General features: G+C 34.4%; 1 protein-coding gene across 1 annotated transcript in view; it reads right to left on the bottom strand.

Annotated features, from left to right (window-relative positions):
* The window catches only part of LOC110908868, a 34,676-nt gene extending 15,865 nt beyond the window's left edge, over positions 1–18,811 (bottom strand). Inside the window, exons 1-5 of the mRNA XM_022153866.2 lie at positions 18,676–18,811; positions 16,346–16,553; positions 13,249–13,314; positions 9,694–10,503; positions 9,551–9,592 (exon numbers count right to left, since the gene is read on the bottom strand). Coding sequence (XP_022009558.1) covers positions 9,551–9,592; positions 9,694–10,503; positions 13,249–13,314; positions 16,346–16,408 — 981 coding nt within the window. The 5' untranslated portion in view covers positions 16,409–16,553; positions 18,676–18,811. The remainder of the gene's footprint in view (positions 1–9,550; positions 9,593–9,693; positions 10,504–13,248; positions 13,315–16,345; positions 16,554–18,675) is intronic.
* Between the last annotated feature and the right edge of the window lie 3,140 nt (positions 18,812–21,951).

Below are 21,951 nucleotides of genomic sequence, written 5' to 3'. Positions count from 1 at the left end.
TTGATTGGTCATAAACAAAGCGTAAGCCGTGAAGCGGACACGCTAACTAGATGTAAAAACATGAACCCTTGAAGAGGGATTAAAGCTCCGAACTTTTACTTGTCAAACGATTTAAGAAAGCATGTTTAATCCTTGAAATAAGCATGATGGTTACGGCATAAGCAACCCACGAGTGGGAAGTGAATCGCCATAATTGGTAAATACGAGAATAGGTGAAATGACCTAAAAACATGAGACGATAACAAAACATGTTGTTGAACTTGTAGACAAACGGGTCGAATAAACAAGGAATCGGATTATAAGCCGATTGTTCTTAACTGGAAATTTACGTGAATTGTGCTGATAAACGTGTCCGTAATTAAATTACGGTCGCGTAGGAAAAAGAATCGGTTAAATCGGACTTACGGATCATAAGTTATGATGATTTTAAGTTTGGTTTTGATAAAAGTTTTAGCTGGGCAAGTGCAGCAACAAAATAAAGGAACTTGCTGTGAAAAAGGGGGCTAGGTGGGGCGTCTAGCCCCCTGATTCCGAAAATTGTTAATTTTTGTTCATTTTGACTCATGGAACTTGTTTATACCCTTTTTAACATTGTCAAAACTAACATTTGATTTGGTTTTGACCTTAGGTGATGATGGATCTAACCCGGACGGTGATCAAGTATTTATCAAGAACCGAACGCACTAAACAAAGCTTCCGCACTTGATCGATTTTGTTTTAAATAATATGTAAACACTTGAAGTCATGTTTTTTATGTTTAAATTAGTTGGAGTATAACTTGAAGATTATGATCATGTATGGTCCTAAAACCATGAAATGTTTTTTGTAAACTCTTGTACTAATGCAAGTTTTGTATCACTAAACTAGTTATTTTAAGTCGGGTCTTACAAAATGTAAGAATTAAGAGATCATGAGATATGTGTTAGACCAATTATGTGCTATGTGTGATGATGAATTTGGATTTTATGGATGTTGAACAATGTGGTTGTCAATTCATGTCTTATGTGTGTTAATGAACTATTAATGAAAGTCAATGTAATTAAAAGTTGGAAAATGGATGTTAATATGAATGAGCATGTATACTAATAATGATATAGACATGATGGCATGAAAGGATAGGAACCACACTAGCATGACTCAAGCATGGAAGGCTAATGGGTCAAGAGGAGGCAAAGAAGCAAGCACGATTTTGGACGTTTAAGTTAAGTGATTCCGGAACTTGATTTCTTAAGTTTTGAATGCAAGAAGGATTGGAAATCATGAATGGCTGGGTGAGTAATGGTAGAACAAAAGTAAGTAAGGTCGTATTAGGTAATATGTAGGTTAGCTATGATTGGAAACTCTTGGTTAATTCAAACGGGTCAAAAATGTAGAAAGTATTGTGTCGGGATGTGAAATTTGGATGTTGTGATTTGGAGATTAGTGTTAGAATGATTTGGGAGCTTGGAAGAATGTTACTTTACATTTTGAGACTCCTGGGATGCGCAGACTAGGGCTGAAATGAGCATACAATAGAGAACCAGGCGTCGCGCCAGCAGATTGGTGTTGCCAATGCCATTTGGCTGGCTGACGCGCCAGTCTGCTTCCTACGGGCCTATAGATGTCGGTAGACCCCGGTTCTTCATTTTCTTTGATTCTGGACCCCATAGACCCATTCCCAAGCCTTGTTAAGCTTTCATAATTTACCCCAGCCTTACCAGATAGTTTTGTGATGTACGGGTGAGTATAGAACTCTTTTTTAAGCTCCCGAAATATATCCCAAACCCATTAAAGAGAGTTTATGAGGTGCTGGTAAGAAGGGAGCGTGTATGCAAGTATGAGTGGGAACGAAATAAGTATGTAAGCATGTATGTATGTTTTTAATTACATGATAGTATGTAAAACCCATAGGTAAGCATAGACAGAAATAAGTATGAACGTAGGTTTGTATGTATGAGACTTATATGTATGGATATGTTTGTGACTAAAATTTATTCGTATGAATATATGAGAGGGTAACTTGTACGTAAGAGTTTGGATGGGGAGGTATGTAAGTATGAAGTGGGATTTATTACACACAAAAGAATAGGACTTGTATATTATGTAGGTTTAGATTATGTATGACGTCACCAAGTACTAATGATATGGATGAATGTGGTGATTGCAGGTTACACGAAATTATCATCATTATGGAGTGAAAGCGGTTGAATATCGAGCCATGTCATGGATTGTACGGGGGTGTGCGGTCACGTAGTATAGTAAATCTTTGTCAAGTCTTATTCTCAAACGAGGACGAAAAATGTATTTATTGTAAAAGAGTCAATTAAAAGGATTTACAAGTATGTTAGAATGTCTATGACAAAAGAAATTAAATGGTTCGTATTTCCGTTGCGTTTTTTCGATTAAAACGTGGTAGGGCCTTAGAAAGACAAGCAATGCAATATGTTGTGCGTTTCCAATGATAGAAAGAGAACAATCTAAAAGCATAAATTGAAAAACAAGGTGATGTGGAAGACCAAGACTCTTTTTTCAAACAATAGAAGTCGCCCATGTAGTACATAATGGGATCTTATGAAGTGTATGTACTTGTGGGAGACTTGGAAAGTAAAGGCCATACTCCTTTAGATATAAAAAATAATTAAATGGATTTTAGAAAAACCAATATAAAGAATAATGAGACCTCTACCATTACCAACACAAAGGAAATCATTACCATGATATACTTCGGAAATACCAAGACTTGCCAAGTCTGGTGTCACATTGTTGTTAGCTCGTATATGGGTACCATGTAGAGCCTACACCAGATCATGCATTTGCATAGTTTGCCATTGGACTAGCACGATTGGTGCAGGTCGAAGGAATGTGATCGATTCCACATTTAATGTACGTGCCTTACCCTAATTTTGAGCAGAAACCCATAAGAATTGACAATGCAAACCAACATGACCAAGACTTTTGTTGACGTTGTAGTACTTGTTGGTGTAACCATCATAGAAACCATGGTGCTCTTGAGACTAGGGGTGTTCCAAACTATCCGTATCCGAAAATCGGATCATAATTATCCGATATCCGAATCCGAAATATCCGAAATTTTGGATATTCGAATTTTTGGATTCGGATAGTGATTTAAAAATTTTCGAATATCCAAAATATCCGAAAATTTAATTTTTTCTGATATCTGAATATCCAAAAATATCCAAAGTATCTGAAAATATCTGAAATATCGAAACATATTGAGTATCCGAAATATCCGGTTCTGATTATCAAAAAATAATAAAAAATAAATAAAAAGTTGGATATTCAAATTTCTGATTCCCTATCCGATCGGCTATCCGAAATTTCGGATACGGATTCGGATAGTGAAATCTTGTATCCGAAAATTTCGAATATCCGAATTTTCGGATATCCGGTTTTGAACACCTCTACTTGAGACTAATGAATGTTAGCACACATACATTGAATAAGTAGATAACCAAGTTGATTTGCCATTTGTTGCAAAATTAGGAGTTGTGTTGATTGAGAATGAGATGCCGTGGAAACGAAAGTCGTAGTCATAGCAGATTGTGGTCGCATTGTCACCATTTGTCGTGATCACTTAGAAGGCCATTAAATGCAAAAGGAGAAGATTGGGTAAGTAAAGTAGATTACAGGTCGTTGTATTCCTCATGCAATCCATAGAAAGCAAACAAGACCATGTCTTTGTTCTGAACTATGTCATTGACATTGGCTAGATCATTAACATAGCCTTGTACACTACTTAAATAGACAAAAGGTGTTTAATCTCATTTTATTCGAAGCTTAAGAAGTTATGTCTTAGCCTGTATTCTCGGAAAGCATTGTGTGGAGCATTTGCTTATTAAGAGATAGCCAAAGGTCACTAGTTGTATTGTTGTGAACATGAGAAAATGAAACCTCTTAAACGTAGAAATCACAATCATACGCACATGAGTATCATTTTCTATCCATGTCAGAAAATTAGGGTCGGCGGTAGTGTCGACAACGTCATAGTATCCCATTGCTAAATATTGTTTAGCACATGGAATGGATCCATCAACATAACAAAACAATTATTGGTGATGAGGAATGATTTAATCATTGCTTTTTAGTAACCATCATTTTGTTAGTGGAAAAGTGAAGGCAAACTCGTGAGAGTTATGGGATGCCATTTAGCGGAAGTAAAAACCACTAGAGTTGTCATTGTTGTGTAACTGAAATTACTTGTGAAAATTGTGTGTAATAAGCCTTTGGAATAAAAATGTAAATATGGTAAAGTTGTGGGTGAAAAATAAGGAGGAATTTCAAAAGGAAATATGGTTCAAAATAAGAAACAAAAAAAATTAGTAACCCTCATGGTCGGTTAAATCCAACGAAAAGATTTAAATGGACCCAAACAACATGTTAAAGCCGGACGAAAAGATTAAAAATATAGTCCCAAATGAAATGTATAATTGGCTACGAATGATGAACAACAAAATTAGGTTTAACATGTGAAACCCTAAACCAGAGTTAGCGCTGCCATAGATGATTCTGGCAACGATTGGTACAAAAAAGACGGTTCCAGCGATTGTATTTGCTTCGGTGATTGTGACTAAAAAACGAAGCTGGTAATTGTAATTGGTGTACTTCAGTGGCTCTAATACCAAATAAGAGTCAAAGATAAGTAGCAAAATGTAATTGTGCTGATTAGGGTTTATACAAAGGTTTATATACTAGTTAGATATTTACAAAATCTATCATAAGCAATGATTGTTTATATTTGTGTCTAATGAGTTGATGCTGACCCGCGCGTTGCGGCGGGATGTTGATCACGAATGACTTTAGATTCACTGTATGAGATGCAAATGCTCTTAAGTTTATGCAAAATATTCTTTCATTTTGCCTAACCTCCGGACTACAATACCATACTAAAGCATTTTACTTCAAAACATTCTTTTTCATTTTGACCTGCTCTAAAAAATATTAACCGTGCACGTTGGCACATTTGTCAGTCAAACTCAATAGCTTTAATCTTATTAAAATGTAAACAGGTGATATGCACCAAATGCAACATATAAATTATATCAAGTAAGGTATAAAATCAACCCTTTTTAAGTATTAATGTTGGAAAAAGTGCGTTTCTTTGTATACTTTTAATTTTCAAGATTAAAAGAGCTTAAATGTACAAAAAGAACAAATTAACGGCAAAAATCGACATGACACAAAAGAAGAGAAGTTGATACATCATACTGACCCTCCAAGCTTCATTTTAAGACCAAAAACAACAAATCAGAAGACAAGCATGGGGTCGTGCCCCACTCCAGATTCCATGCAGAAGAAGACAAACAAAAGCAGACAAGAGACAAAGGGTCGTGTCCTATGAACACGGGTCGTGGTCAACTCCCAGATATGCAGAATCTTGGATAGTACAGCAAGTACAAGGACCACAGGGCCATGCCGTTGACACACGGGGCTGTGTGAGCATACGGACTGACACAACTCATCAAATGAAGACAGAGAAGAAGGAGGCACTGGTCGTGTAAACAGTTTGTTTCCAGCTATAAATAGGGGTGCTTGGTTTAATTGCAATCCATCCCTTGGCAAACCACTCCACTACCAAAATACCACCATCGTCCACCACATTCCTCCATCATCCACCTTTAGAGTGTGTGTAGTGGTCTTAGAATCCAAGATAGATCATAAGAATTTTTGTCAAACAAAGGCCATGCTTGGCTAATCTCTTACATCACTTGGTGAAGACAAATTTTTTTTATGTATTAGTTTTGATTTCCAAGCTTTGATTAACTTTTTAATTGGGTACCTATTAATGACTTTAATAACTAGTTTTTTATATTGAAAGTGAACTTTATTCTATCATCTCTTCATGTTTTGTTGATTCACTCATTTGTGTCTTTATGGTCTATATAAAGCGCGTTAACTGCTTGGGAGGGGGTTAGAAGGGTGGTTTGGGTAAAGTTCTTGCATCGTTCAGTGTATAGATTCCGTGAGGACTTGATTCAAGCTTATTAGGACTTCATTTAAGGAAGATAACATCAAATCGGGGGAAGTAAGAACGACTTGAATCCCTTATAAATAAACTACTATTAAAACTTTAAACCGGCCTTACGGGACTGTATCCCTGCTGACTCAGACCAATATGGCCGACGGTAGCATTGCCTCCAAAAGAGGGACATGCCACATTTTGCATTAATAACTTACTTAATTATCTTTCCATATCCCGGCTTTGTAGGACTGTATCCCTGCTGACTTAGACCAATATGGCCGAGGGGAGCGCTGCCTCCAAAAGAGGGACATGCCACTATAACTAAGATAATCTCTTAAAAACACAAAGTGCGGAAATTATCAAAGGATACGTAAAAGATAAGTTGGAACCAAGTGATTCTATCTTGTTTATTTGTTTCTTTTATCATTTTAGTTTCTTTCTTTATTTTAACAATAAAAAATTTTTTCTCAAAATTTGGTTAGATTAGAAGTTGACGATATTCCGGTATTAAAAGCTCTTTTGTCCTTGGATGACCTCGGTATCTTACCATCACTATACTACGCCAACGATGGGTGCACTTTCCCTGGTGTGTTGTAGAGAGTGATAGTGTTATATTGTGTTTATAAATTTAAAGGTTGATAAATGAGTAAAAGTGCTTACAAATATATTAAAAATCATACACCCTCACTCCACGTCAATAGGCTCTTAGATGCATTAAATTGTGTTGCGATGTTAAAAAGTAAAATTATTTTTGTTGCATTAACAATAAACTTTACTCTTTTAATCAGATTGTTAGTAATAACTTTCACTCACATAACTCTATAACCTAGACAAACAAATAATAATCAAGTGGATAAAAAATAAATTCTTATAGATAACGTTTCATAATTAAGTTAAAGCAAGCACATTTACCCACCTGATTGTATGATTCGAGTATTGCTTACAATTAGTTTCAAAATTGACTTCAACTAAGATTTTAGTGACTTGATTTCTATTAGCTTAGGCTATAGGGTGTGGTCATAACCCTTATGACCACCATGATCTTCCACGTCAGTATCATGTAACCCACGTCTAATTCATCATCCAAAATCACTACCCTAAGGGTGGGGTCATGACCCAAACCACTAGCCCCTTATTTATTTTAATTTATCTTTATCTAAAGAAAAAGGAAATGCTTTGTTGAAAAATGAAAAAGAGGACCATGGTTGTCATGATTTAATCCATACAAACCATGGTGGATCAACCAAGGGGGTGGTGTAGCATTCCATTCATGTTCCTATGTGGCAAATCATGTCCCAATGATGACCCCCACACTCTATAGCCTTAGAAACGACTCGACTTGTGTACGTCAATAGACACTTGTCAATGGCGATCCAACCGTGTTGTAAATATCTTTATTAATATCTTTCTCAAAACCATTTTTTTATGAGAGAGAGAGAGAGAAATTTTTATTCTTATAAAAACAATGTTTTAGTTGCAATAAATTTTACATACTTTTACACCTTATTAAAAAATTACATTATTAAGCAATATAATAAGCATTTCAAATTATCTTGTCATATTATATTCCTAAACATAAGTGACGTATCCGAACAACTGCGGTAGTTATTTCCAACTACATCGTATTATTCTCAAACTCCACCGGTTCGTGGTGAATTAAAAATTTCAATCTTATTCTTCTAACATAACATATACATGACTTTCATTCTGATTTAAATAATTCATTTCAATTATAAACTGAATCATAAGAGTATTCTTTCATCGTATTTTACTATTTCTTTTTTTTTTTGGTTGCAAGGAAGTTGTGCATCAAAAGTTGTAAATGGGGTGGCGCCATGGTATACGTATTGGAAAGGAATTTATATTTGTGTCCAAGTGTGTTTTCTGATAAATGTATTTGATTGTTTTATTAGTTGTTTTATTGGTAATTTTGTATGTTTATAGGGATTGTTATTCAATCTTGAATGCTTTGAAGTGATAATGAAACCACAATATAAAAAACAATATTTAATTGGAAACTTTTTCAAAAGAAAATACGAAGAAATTAATGAAAATCGGGTTGGTGATGATAATAAAATTCCAAATGAAGCAACTCTTCTGAATGTTGATAATGATAATATCCAAGCAAATGATGACTTCGATTACTCCTCCAAAATTGCAACCACAACCGTTGAAACATGTTTTTCAAAATTGAAGCTTGTGAAGACGGATTTACGCAATCGAATGGGCCCGGAATTTTTGAACAATGCTATGGTTTGTGCGGTCGAAAAGGATTTTTTACATAATGTAAAAGACGACGATGTGATGCAACGATTTCAAGCTATGAAAAAAGAAGAGGACAAAATCTATTAGGTATGGTTTGTGCGGTCGAAAAAGATTTTTTACATAAAGTAAAAGACGACGATGTGATGGAACGATTTCAAGCTATGAAAAAAAGAAGAGGACAAATCTATTAGGTATTTGTTTTACTTTATTTATTTATTGTCGTTTTTTTAATATTGAATGATTGCATGGTGATTTTTTTTTTGGGATACCACTGAGTTAATGTTCTAGTCCCGCCACTGTACGTATATATTTTTATAGTTTTAAACTTTCCTTTCCAAATTTCCATTTGATCTTGATGCCGACTACCATTTCCTCTCGTTCAACCTTTTTTTTATCTCAAGACCCAATCACCGCCGTCAACCACTGGTTCAAACCATGAAGTGGAATCATTCAATTGATAAAACCATCACCAGCCATCTCTTTTTGTTTAACTAGAGACTGTGGAGACACTTGAAGATTAGTGCCTAATCCGGTACTGAGAACATTGGTGTTTTGCAGCAAATTGTGTTGCGGTCGAGGATTAGTGCCTAATCCGGTATTAATTACGGCGTATATAGTTTGATAATTAATCAGTTATCTGGTCGGAGATAACACAACAAAATCAGTAACCGCCAAGTTTGAGAATAAGAACCATGTTGCTAATTGACGTCCCTTTGTTTTGGCATTCATTTATATTATTCATACGTAATGTTTGATAATGCCCCTTTGTTTTGATTATTGATGTCTCTTTGTTTTGATTATTTATTCAGAATTATCGTACTGGTTAGTGATGTCTCGTTGTTACTTTTTATATAATATTGGATAAGATTTATGTATTAAACGGGTCCTTTGAAGAGACGCGATGGTTGTGTTAGCAGTGGTGACCGAAGTTACATTTTGTAGTACTATATTATATAATATAGTTTGTTAAGGATTCTCAAGTCTAACCAGAAATAACAAGAGCACCATTTCGGTTTAGTGTTGGTGGGATTTTCTATTTATCATTTTCAATGCATCTCTTTTGTCAAATATTTTATTAATTTGCTTCTGTTAAAAATTGTCTGAACTTCAAACAACTAAAAGAAAATCAAATTTAGTTGCCGGTATTATAGTGAAAAATCAATTTTATATACCAATGAAAGCCAATTTTAGGCTACCGTACTTGGTAAAGACTCCTATCTCTTGATGGGACGTTTTTAGGTTCAATCCCAAACAAGAATAAATTAGGATAAAAATACTATAATTACCTCAAACTAATTAAAGGAAATGGTAAAAGATATTACGTACCCTCAAGTACTTCTGGGATGATGTGCCAGCTTTTGAGTGTTCCTTCAATAAAAAACGCCATGATGGGAAATAAATTAGTAAACATAAAAGTAATAATAAGAAAAAGATGAAAGAACAACAACGAAAGGATACGATGGTCTTACAAGATTTGCATATTTCTGTTGAAGTTCCAACACCTCTTCAAGTTCTTTGACAATCTGATCCATTGTTGGACGTTGCTCAAGTTGTTGATTCAAGCAGTTATAAGCTATGTTTTTAAAGTGTGCCAACGATTGTATGTCCATTTGATTCCTTATATTTGGATCAATGATCTCATCTAGTTCTTCCAAGATGACATCATTTGTAAGCATTGGTTTCCTCCCACAAAGGACTTCAAGTAATAACACACCAAAGGAGTAAACATCATATTTAGGTGTCACGTTGTTGGTGTTGAAGTAGTGAGAGTAGAGAAGACGATGCCTCCAACTTTGAGGATACTTTGTCGAAAGTTCAAAACCATATATCTTGGGTTCCCAATTTTCATCTAAAAATATTTTCGAGCTATTGATGTCACAATGTATGACATCATAATGGATGTAATTCAGGGCACGCGCAACAGCTAAACATATTTGAAGTCTGTTGTACCATGTGAGACTTGGATTATTTAAGAATTGGTGAAGAGTTCCAATTGCATCCTCGTAAATGATGATCTTTTCATTATTCTCATCATAAGTCCCAAAAATAGAGATGATGTTCCTATGATTGAGACTCTTAAGCGTTGAAATCTCTGTCTGCAATTCATCTCCTAACCCATATGTATAACATAACCTTCTTACGGTAAAATTCATTACGTCCCCATTCAAAAGTAGATGTCCTTTGTACACCTGTCCTAATGCATTTTCCGTAATGAGATTTTTATCAGAAAAATTGTTTGTGGCGGATAATATATCTTCATGGTTGAAACTCCTGATACTCTGAGAAAAGAATTATGGATGATCAGAAGTAGCTATTATTATTATTATTGTTGTTGTTGTTGTTGTTGTTGTTATTATTTTCTGTTTCTAAAACAAAAGTAAGTTACATTTAGAGTATTTGTTATGCTTTTAATTATACAGTCAATTTTCAATATACTATGAAAACATCAAAAAAATTACTTTCCTAAAGCGTCTTCCGTAGTTGTTATTTACTTTTAAGTTTTTTAAACCGTGAATATCTTTTTTTGTGAGACTTGAACTCAAAACTTCACACTTTATCTATAAGCAAATGGAATAACAGAAAAAGTAGGGACATCATGAGTATGAGAAAGTAATTATCACTATCAATAAACAAATACAAATAAATATATGGTAATAAATTGATGAATAATGGCAATAACTAAGGTTGTAAACGAATCGAACGAACACGAACAGTGCTTTGTTTGTGTTCATTTGTTACGGAAATAAATGTGTTTACAAACAGTTTATCAACACTTACCGAACGAGATTTTATATTAGTGTTCATTCATTAAGGAAATGAACATGTTCACGAACACAAATAAATTCGACGAACACGACGAAGGCTAAAGGTGGATGGTGGAGGGAGCAACGCTGGAACTTAAAGCCCTAACTGTGGAACGAAGGTCAATGGTATTCGTCTATGTGAATAATGAGAAAGGAAAAGGGAACGATGCATAAACAAGATGGAAATTGGGTTTCCTAGTTTAATTCTTACGATAATTAAAATAAACAAAAATTAGTGAATATAAAAAGTTTAGATAAAAATATAAAAGCACAAAAATCTTTAATCAACAACACCAATAAATGAACATAAACGGACTCAAATGAACGAATGTTCTCGAACACATTGTCGAATGTTCACGAACACAATTGAACGATTGAGACCTCTGTTCATGTTCTTTCATTTAAGTAATGGAACGAAATTTCTTGTTCATGTTTATAAACGACTGAACGTAAACAAACTTCCCGCCGAACAATTTACGAACTGTTCGCTGAACATTTGGTTCGTTTACAGCCCTAGCAAAAACGTATTATAACGAATGTATCTTCAATAATCAACCAATACCTAATAGCTTTATAGTATATGTGATTTTTTTCTAGGACAGAACACATATTTGGTTACATATTGGGCTATTAAAATAATGTTTATAGAAATATTTAAAATAAAGTTTATAGAAATATTTATAATATTTATTTAAAATGTAGACATCATTTTTTATTAAAAAAGGGAGATATACCCTGTCCTGAATATATACAAACAACAATCAAACGTAGCAAATCACACAAATAACAAAGCTACTTGCAGAATCTGTGAAGGGATAACTGTAGGCAAATCTTACCTCTATTCCTAGAGATAGAGAGATTGTTTCCAGATAGATTATCGGCTACAAAACAAACCGTAGAAGAACAAGCACAACAAAATGCAAAGAAATAAAGAGGTACCAAAAACAAAAAGAAAGGTGGAAGAGTAGCATAGTAAAAAGGAAATATATAACATGATTAAACGACATATAGATATACAAAATGCATACAATTACATGCAAAGTCCAACTAAAACGAAGAAAACTCTAAACCATTGAAACAAAGCTAGAACACACCTATACCCTCCCCTAAAAGCCCTTAGCCTTAAATCAATGTCTCCACACACTCCTATTCAGGACCATGTCCTTGGAGAGATGCAACTCTAGCAAATTTTGTCTAATCCTCTCAACCCAAGTCAATCTAGGTCTGCCTCGACTCATGTTTCCCTCCACAATGAGGTTTCAACTACTCTAATTGGTGTTGTCTTCTCCCTCCTTCTCACATGTTCAAACCATCTCAAATTCCCCTCTTTTATCTTATTGAAATACTGGTCATTCTTAGTCTTTCCTTAAAAACCTCATATTTTAACAACCAATTTTTTTAACAGCACAACTTTCATTAAGATAAGAATAACCCTGCCCCTAGCAAGATACTAGAGCTCGGGAAATTCATTTTTTGTATGAAAATGCCCCGGGGCGGTGGTTGGGGCGTGTTCGGGCAAAAAAACGCCCACTTCATGGTCCACTACACACAGTCTTACATTTGTGTTTACATTTTGTGATACACACGGTCTTACATTTGTGTTTATATTTCGTGATACACACGGTCTTACATTTGTGTTAACATTTGTGATCACGGCAAGAGTCCCAATCCCATGAGTGTTTACCCACCCTATTTTTTATCCGGTTGAACTCCTTCGTCATGTCTTCCACAACCCTTTTATAAATTTTGATTCTCTTAGAACACATTCACATTCAATCTCTTATTCTATTGCTATAATTAAACTAAAATCACTATTTTTCCTCTCTTTTTTTATTTAAATAATACTTTTTATATCATTACTTTTACTCTCTCCTCTTACAGCCATTTAAAAAAAATATTAAAAAACTAATATACGTGAACAGTATTCCTGTATATTTGCAGATGAATAATAATATTTTTTTCTCTTCTCCACTCATAACCACTCACAATTTGTGTTTAAGAACGTACAAGTTTGACTCTTTGTACTTTGTAGATCAAGATAGATGGGTAATAAGCTTTTTGTCTATTCCAAGAATTCAAGGTAGCAAGAGTTAAAAAGGCACTAGTAATGTCGATTTATTAATAGTTTAGTGGTGTTGATAAATTAGATAAGGTTTAAGGTAATAAGAGATTATGGGTTCAATCCTTATTATATGCAAGTTTAGTCATTAAAAAAAGTACCTTTTCTTGAAAACCAGATTGAGTTTCACTAGACGTCGCCGGAATTTTCTTAGGCCTCATGCGTCCCTATAATAGAAACTCATCAATCATATATCAAAAAACCACAATACGACGATAATTGTTATAAAATAAACAAAAGTAGTGTAACAAAAATAACAGTAATATGTGTAAACATATACAAATTAGTTTGGTAACACGAACCTTTTCATACAAATAAAATAAATAGAACTAAATATTGAGTTCTTTTAAGTTTATATTGTAAATGGTTAAATGAGAAACAAGAAACCTACAAATTTAAACAACAAAACATGTAAAGTGTGTTGTGTAAATGGTTAAATGAGAAAGAAAAATGAAAGAACATACAAATTTATGAAGACCCAAATTTAGATGTCAAAAATCAAAATTAGAACTAAAAAACAAGCTTTCAAAGTTGCTATTGGTGTGAGCATTTAGAGGGTATTTTCCCGTATTGAAAAAACAAGCTCAAATCAGCCTCTTGAGGCCCAAACAAAAATAAAAGATGGAGAAGCCAAAAATAAGTAAATAAATTAGAGACGACGGGGGGATTCAAACAAGGAACGACCAGGATATCAAATCAATGGACGCATCCATTGAGCCAAAGCTAAATTTGTGTTCATTGTTCTACAATAAGTTTATATATGAAAATATATATTATTTTTTAAAACGATTTTGGGCCCTTAGATACTTTGGGCCTTGTGCGATGCACCTCTCGCACAGGCCCAAAGCCGGCCCTACTAGGCGATGTCAGCTTCAACCGCTGAAAATCAGTGAAACCATATTTAATTTCTCTAGGCGATGTCGCCTTCAACCACTGCAAATTAAAAGCAAGTGTCAATTGATAAATGCTTTCCCATAGTCAATTGCCACAGGCTGGTTAGAGTGCCCATAATTTAGTATGAAGAATATAAATAAGCTAGGAGTTCATATTGTTTGAAAGATTTAAGTGTCTAACTACGGGCACTTAGGCTATGGGGTATGGGGCGTGGGTTGGGGGAAAACGCCCAAGCCACCATCTCGGGTGGGCTTGGGTTGGGGCGTGGCCCTTGGGGCTTGGGTTTGAAGTCGGGCGTAGGGCGGGCTAGCAAGATGACATGGCAGGCTCTCAATGGCCAAACCAAACTAGCCATTTCACATGCCCCCATGTGTCAACTCATGCCCCCCAACCCAAGCCCCACCATACCCCATAGGCGTGGGTTTGAGTTTGTTTTCCACGTGTCAACTCATGCCCCAACCCCACGGCCTTATAATGAACTCCTTATCCCCTTCCTCTTATCTAAATTACAAGGAAAATGTTTTAATTATTAAAATATTCTTTTTTTTTAATAAATAGGTACAATAATCAACTTGCCTTACACTTACAGTTAAAATTAACTCCGTGATTAGACTCTTAAATCTTTCAAACAATATAAGAAATGCCCTAATTCTACTTGTATTTTACACATAAACACAAAGAGATTTACTAGTACGCTATACTATATATTTTAGAAATGAAGAATAAAAAATGAAGAATGCCAAATAAGTGAAAAACTATATTTTTTTCACATATTAGACATGGAAGGTGATATAGAATGTGAGATGTTAATACTCTCACTTCTCACTGCTTATCCCGTATTCCATATTTTTAGTGATAGTGACTGAAATTTTTCCTTATTTGACTATATATGTATGGAGAACCGGAGGTGGGGAGCTCTAAAAAGTAAACAAATTTTGAGGATAAATTTGTATGTTAGTTAAATAATGAAAAAAATATTGTTTACAAGTGGTTTTCTCAAAACTTAATAATATCTTTTTTCCTACAATTTTTTTTTAATTCTTTTAAAATATTAGTAACATATAAAAGATAAAAAAAATTAAAAAATAAAAAATGATAAGTTTTCGAGTTTCCTTAGGGACCTAGTGTTAGGTTGGTCACCAATAAAAATAAAACAAAAATTCAAGTAATTAAAAAAAATAAAAAAGAAACTCACACCAACCAAAGTTGACAACCAGGTTGGTGGAGCAACCTTGTTTGCAACCCAAACTAATACCCCTAATAATTTAATTAATCAAATAACTTATAATATTTAAACTTAAAAAAAAACTAAATACACGGTATTTCTTAATTTTTTTTAAACATCCTGATGTAATTTTTTTTTAAAAACCGAGTTCATTCAAAAACAAATGTTTTTAGGTAGGGATGGGAATGCGTGTTAAAAATTGAGTACGATTGGGTTGGGTACTTAGAAAAAAGAGATATTAATTTTTAATAAAAGGTTGGGTTGGGTTGATTTACGAATGAAGATAATCTTAGACCAAGCGGTATGGGGGCCGGCTTAGGTCCGGCGAAGCCCGGCGCCGGTCCCCCACACCGCCCCCCTTGCCCCGCCTTGTGATACTCGGCTGCCAGAAGCCGTTGATGACGGGCCTGCTTTCTTTCTCTCTCTCTCTATCTCTCTCTAAAATCAAATAAAGTTTTATATTTTTTAATTGTTGTGGGGCCTCATCCTCCACCCCCTAGGTCCATCCCCTGCAAGCCCCTCATACGTGTCGCTGACGTGACGGCCCATCCTCATGGGGATGAGGCGGTGAGCCTCCCCATACCCGCTAGTCGAGGGGAAGGATCATTTTAAAAAACTTTTTGTAATAGTCACAATAGTTGACTTCTCTTTTAACTTTTTCCAATACGTTTATAACCTTTCTGTACGTTATGATTTAAAAAAGTTACACTATAAAATCGAACAATTTTTTATTTATTTTAGTATAGTTTTGTTTTTTAAATCATAACGTACAGAAAGGTTATAAACATATTGAAAAAATTTTAAGAGAAGTCAACTATTGTGACTATTACAGAAAGTTTTTTAAAATCGAACAATTTTTTATTTATTTTATTATAGTTTTGTTATGTTAAAAGATTAAAAAAAGGCATGTTAAAAGTTGATATTAGATATATCGACACATTACATAATGTAATATGTTATTTTACACATGTGTAATACGTCCTATTACATGTGTAATATGTCATTTTATACGTGTAACATGTTAAATTTTTGAAGCTCTATTACGTTGCTTAGGGGTTCCGTTGGTTCAAATTTATCACCTTAGCCTTATGCCTTATCGGTCCTTTGCGTCGGGCTCTCAGCATATCAACAATAGCACCCATTTTGACTTTGAATATTTCTTTGAAGAACGGATTTGTGTGTTATTTTGGTTATCCGATGACTGGATCTGTCAAGTCACTCCTTCAAGGTTCTTTAATGTCAGCAGTTCTAACTCCATATGGCATGTTGATTTCAGAGGAGCTTGATCTAGAGAATAAAACCAGAAGATGATTTAAATAGTAATTCAGATAATTTCTACAAGGGGTAAATTTGAGATTAATTCAGAACCAGCTCAAAGTGAAACCAACAGACAACAGAACATTAACTGAAATCCAATTAATAGCATCTACTCGGGCACACCAGTATTCGTTTGATTTTGACTTTGTTTGAAGACAAATAGTCTATTTCACACAAGAGACTTGGTAGAGAAAATGTAGTGTCGGGCAAAATCAATGGAGGATTTGTTGATAATTTTATTGAGTGAAAAAAGGCACCAAATAGGGGTAGGTAGTGATTTCAATGCACCATGAGATATTATAAGTTTCAAATGGAATTTTGCAAGTCATGTGTTTGGTTGAACATGTGTCGAAGTGAATTTAAACGTATTACCCATAAGTAATATCTAAAATTACACGTCTTATATGTGGTGTTAATGTATTATACATATGTAATATCAACTTACGAACAATTACTTTTATATTTTTAATATAGCAAAACTATATTCACAGAGAAAAAAATACTAAATTATATCGCGCATTTTAATAAAGATAATAACGTACAAAACATTTATGAGCGTTTAAAGTTGAAGAAAAATTAATAAAAGTCAACATTATTCTCAATTTTTTCCCTTGTTTAATCAACACCAATAATTCAAATATACAAAAGAAAAATTAATAAAAGTCTACATTATTTTCATTTTTTTCCCTTGTTTAATCAACACCAATAATTCACATATACAAAAATCATTTTTAAGAACATGGGTAAGATGGAGTTTTCGCAATTGAAAATATTGGTTAATTTAATATCTTTTTATTCAAGCATATCAAGTGATTTTCCCCTGCAAAATGGTATTGGATCGAGATCTAGAAGAGTCCATTTGATGTTGTGATTGAGAACCATTTCATGAATCTACTTATATTTCTTATCAAGTTATCATCTTGTACTACATATTATCTGTTTCAGTGTTTTGAAGTTTAAATTCTAATATAAGTAATAGTTTCTTGTCTAGTTTGGTGTTCTTGCATGTTAGAAAATACTCTGTAATGATTCTATGAACATAATATTTGAAAACTTTATTATTCCTTTAATTACTCAATATCATTTATCAAAATCATACAAGGGTCATATACTAATGTTCTAACATGATCAATTAGATTATTAATCATTTTATCAATCAAATTTGCTTGCTGGTGACATCCATCTCTCGCAATAAAAACATGAAGTTCATTGTTAATAAATTTCTATCCAATTACATCTAACTTCTTTCACCACCCCCATCATCTCTCTTACCTTCTTCACCTCACCCCGCGTACCCTTAATTGCTCTTGAAGACAACAATTGCAGACAACCATCACTGTGGTGATGGTAATTTCATTGATATTGGTATGAATTGGGATTAGGGTTCATGGTTATAAAAAAAAATAGAAATTAAATAAATAACGACAATAACCAAATTACCCCTCTATTCAACTTAATTTTGTTACAGTGTTAGTCATTTGGATAGATCTGACAACTATATTTAAACCTTAATGGTTCAGGCGAGAAAAAAAAAACCTTTTTTAGATGAATCTAGCAAATCTAAATAAACCTTAGGGACGATTTTAGCAATTTACTTAAACAAATATTATTGTATCTATTTAAAAGGAGAATGAAAATGGTGAAAAGGATCTTGGGAATGAAAATGGTGAAAAGGATCTTAGGAGGTGTTTGGCTTAGCTTTTTCAAACTCCTTATTACTTTTTGAAAAAGTCAATAAGTTACAATGGAGTAACTTATTAACTTTTTCCCTTACATACACTCTCAATCCAAAACATTATTTAACTTTTTTAAAAGACACTAAGTTATAAGTTCGCAAAAATAAGCACTCCCAAACACCCCATAAATACCCTTAGTTTGCTATTCTTTCCCTTCATTAGCACCCAGTTTTTGCCTCTTGTTGAGTTTTCATGAAATTCATGAGGTTCGCCACTTATGTTTTATTCCCCAATAACTCAACTAATATGGTTTGCCATTTTTTTTAAATAAGACCAGATCAAAATTTCGTCACCGTGAACACATTATCAACATGTAAAAATGTAAAATATAATTAAATAAAGGGAAGGATTGTTACCTTCGATTCGGAAAGAAAGTTGGCCCTTGTAATCAGATCGCTTTTGGATGTTGGAGGTTTTTTTTATTAGAGAATTCTCCGAATGCTTTGCCCGTTCCTTAAAAACTCTAAAATGCCCCAAAACAAATTTGTTATCTGTGAGAGAAATTCCGGAGATATGAGTGTTTAACAAAACAAGATGGTATATATAATAATCTAAGAGATTCCCACTCAATACATTCATACTAAACCAAATTGGTCAAACATAAACCACTTGCCTATTAAAAAAATTCAATCACGTCATATCACCCACCAAATACTTGATTTTGAATTGGGATGACACATATATTGGTTATTTTAGGCTTGATAAATGTAGACCACCGTTATTTTAATTTGACATCCTAACATACATATATATATATATATACACACATACTAGCCATTTACCCGCGCGTTGCAGCGGGAGTGGCGATTTATAATAGGATACTCGTTTACCATTAGTTTATCGGTTATCTTGTGATATATTGTATAATACTTAAGTTAATTTTTTTATTCGTGGTATGTTGGCACTCGTTTTTCTATTAGTTTATCGATTCTTTGGTGATATACTTTTGTTTATTTAAATGAGTAGCTTTTACATATACAACTGATGTGCGTGAAGTGTGTTATATTTTAAGTGTACATTTTAAGCACTTTTTCACTTTTTAGTCAAGTTTTAAATTTATAAAACACGATATTTACTAACACTAAACACACATATGGGCAAGTGCACCCATCGTGGACGTAATATAGTACTGGTAAGATACCGAGGTCGTCCAAGGACACAAGAGCTTTTAGTACCGGTTTATCCTCAACGTCTAATCAAATCAAAAGTTAGAAAAAAGTTTTTAAACTAGAAAAATAAAACTAACTAAAATGCTGAAAATAAAAATAAATACAGATAGACAAGATGAATCACTTGGATCCGACTCGTGTGTAGTGTAACCTGATTATTTCCGCACTTTTGCACTTGTTTAAGAGATTATCTTAGTTATTGTAGTAGGCTCCTCTTTTGAAGGTGACGTTACCCTCAACACAGTAGTTTGAGTCAGCAAGGATACAATCCTAAAGGGTCGGATTATTGAAAGATAATTAATTAAGTTATTAATGCATAATGTGGTAGGCCCCTCTTTTGAAGGTGACGTTACCCTCGGCTAAGTAGTCTGAGTCAGCAGGGATACAGTCCTAAGTAGTCGGGTTAAAGTTTTAATAGTAGTTTAACTTATGAGTGGATCAAATAGTTTGGACCCTCGCCATCCAATACCGGTGGGTATTGAAGGAGGTCCTACTAAATTTGACCCAGGTCCTTTGCAGGATCTATACACTGAACAATGGCAAGACTCTTACCAAACCGTTCCCTTAACCCCCGACCAGGTAGCCAACATATCTCCATATAGACCGTGGAGATATAAATGGTGAAAATCTTTTATTTTATATAGATAGTAAAATAATGCCAAGACACCACGGACAAACGATAAGGAAGAATCACCTTCAACATAAGAAACTAGTTATTAAAGTCATTAACACATGACCAAATAAAAAGTGCGAAAAGATTAAAAATAAAAAGTATTACACTAAACACGTGTCTTCACCAAGTGATGTAAGAGACTTAGGCAAACATGGTCTTTGATTGTCAAGAACTCTTACGATCAATCTTGGATCCCGAGACGACTCACACACTCTATGATGGACAATGGATGATGGTGGTGGATGATGGTGTTGTGATGGTGGTGGGTGGTGGGTGAAGTGTGAGAGAGGTGGTGTGCCTAGGGATGAGTTGCAAGTGATCCAAGCACTCCTATTTATAGGCTGAACAGAAGCTCGGGCACGGCCCCGTGTCCATCCTTCTCTCTTTCTTCATTAATTGCAGTTTGTCTGCATTAGTTGACCACGCCCCCGTGTCCGCTGAGCACGACCTTGTGTGCAGAAGCGTATCTGTACTATCAAGATTGGCCTGGATTCTACGAATCTTATAGTTTGACCACGGCCCCGTGTCCGCTGAGCACGGCCCTGTGGTGGGCGATAGAAGCTTCTACAACTTTGTCTTTTCTACTGACACTTGGGCACGCCCCCGTGCTCACTGAGCACGGGGCGTGTTCAGCCTTCTGTTCTCTTTTTTTGCTTGGGAGGATGCTGCCGGGGGGTCGGGCATGCCACGTTTGTTCCTTTTCTTGTATTTATGTTAGATTTAGCTGCCTTTTTGCTTCTTTTGCTCTTTTGAGCTCATTTAATCCTGAAAATACAAAAGGAAGACAAAAACATACTTTTTCCAACATTAGTACTAAAAGGGTTAGTTTTATGCCACAATTGATGTAATTTATATGTTGCATTTTGTGCACATCAAATACCCCCACACTTGAATCTTTGCCTATCCTCAAGCAAAACTCTTTGTAATGTGGCTTTACACTCCCAAATGGAATGGGTAGAAGAGAAGGTTTTTGGGCTTGTCATAGAGTGTCGGGATTTCCAAGATTTTTTATTAAGTTTTATTTTTTATTTATTTACAATCCTATTCATCATGATTTATTAAAAACGTTTCATAAGATAAATTACTTATTATATAACATGCCTTTTTTAAAATTTCATTTATATACAAGTTCACATACCACACGGGGGATCACTCAACACTCGGCTGTAGGTGTATTTTTAGTGAATCACTCGAGAGCGGCATAGAACTTACTCCTACCATAAGCTTGCCAAGCAATCAATTCTCCTCCTTTTTAACTATATACCTTTGTAAATATCAAGAGAACTTTTTGGGTGAAGGGTTAGGCTTGGGTTAAAGGTGTGTGGTTGGGTTAGTGGTTAGTAAAAGGGCGAAAAGCGTAAAAAGCATCGGTTTTTTGAAAGACTTTTTATTTTTCACAATTTATTTTATTTTGATGAACCATTTCTTTCAAATAAAGTTGTTTTTGATACACTTGTTTGTTTATTTCTTTGGCTTCATCCTAATTTTTTTTAAGTCATAAGAAGACCGAGCTTTGTTACTAAAATAAAGGGTTTAAAAAAAGGGTTTAGGTGGGTAAAAGGGTGTTTGAATTGGGTTAAGAAATGAAAAGGTTTAGGCTCAAAGGGGTTAACTAGGGGGATTTTGGGTAGGTGGTAAAAAAAAGAAAAAATAATGGTGTAGAAATAAAAAGGGTTAGTCCTAATGTCTCCATCATTTACTTACTCGGGTTTAAGTTGGTAAGGACCGGGAATGTTTCGCCATGGCAAGTTCTAGAATCATAAGAACCAAGCGGCTATTCACACAAGAAA

Source organism: Helianthus annuus, chromosome 14 (genome assembly GCF_002127325.2).
Source record: "Helianthus annuus cultivar XRQ/B chromosome 14, HanXRQr2.0-SUNRISE, whole genome shotgun sequence".
In the NCBI taxonomy this organism is placed as follows: domain Eukaryota; kingdom Viridiplantae; phylum Streptophyta; class Magnoliopsida; order Asterales; family Asteraceae; genus Helianthus; species Helianthus annuus.
The sequence above is the reverse complement of the archived record's forward strand: the minus strand, read 5'-3'. Positions and strand labels throughout refer to the sequence as shown.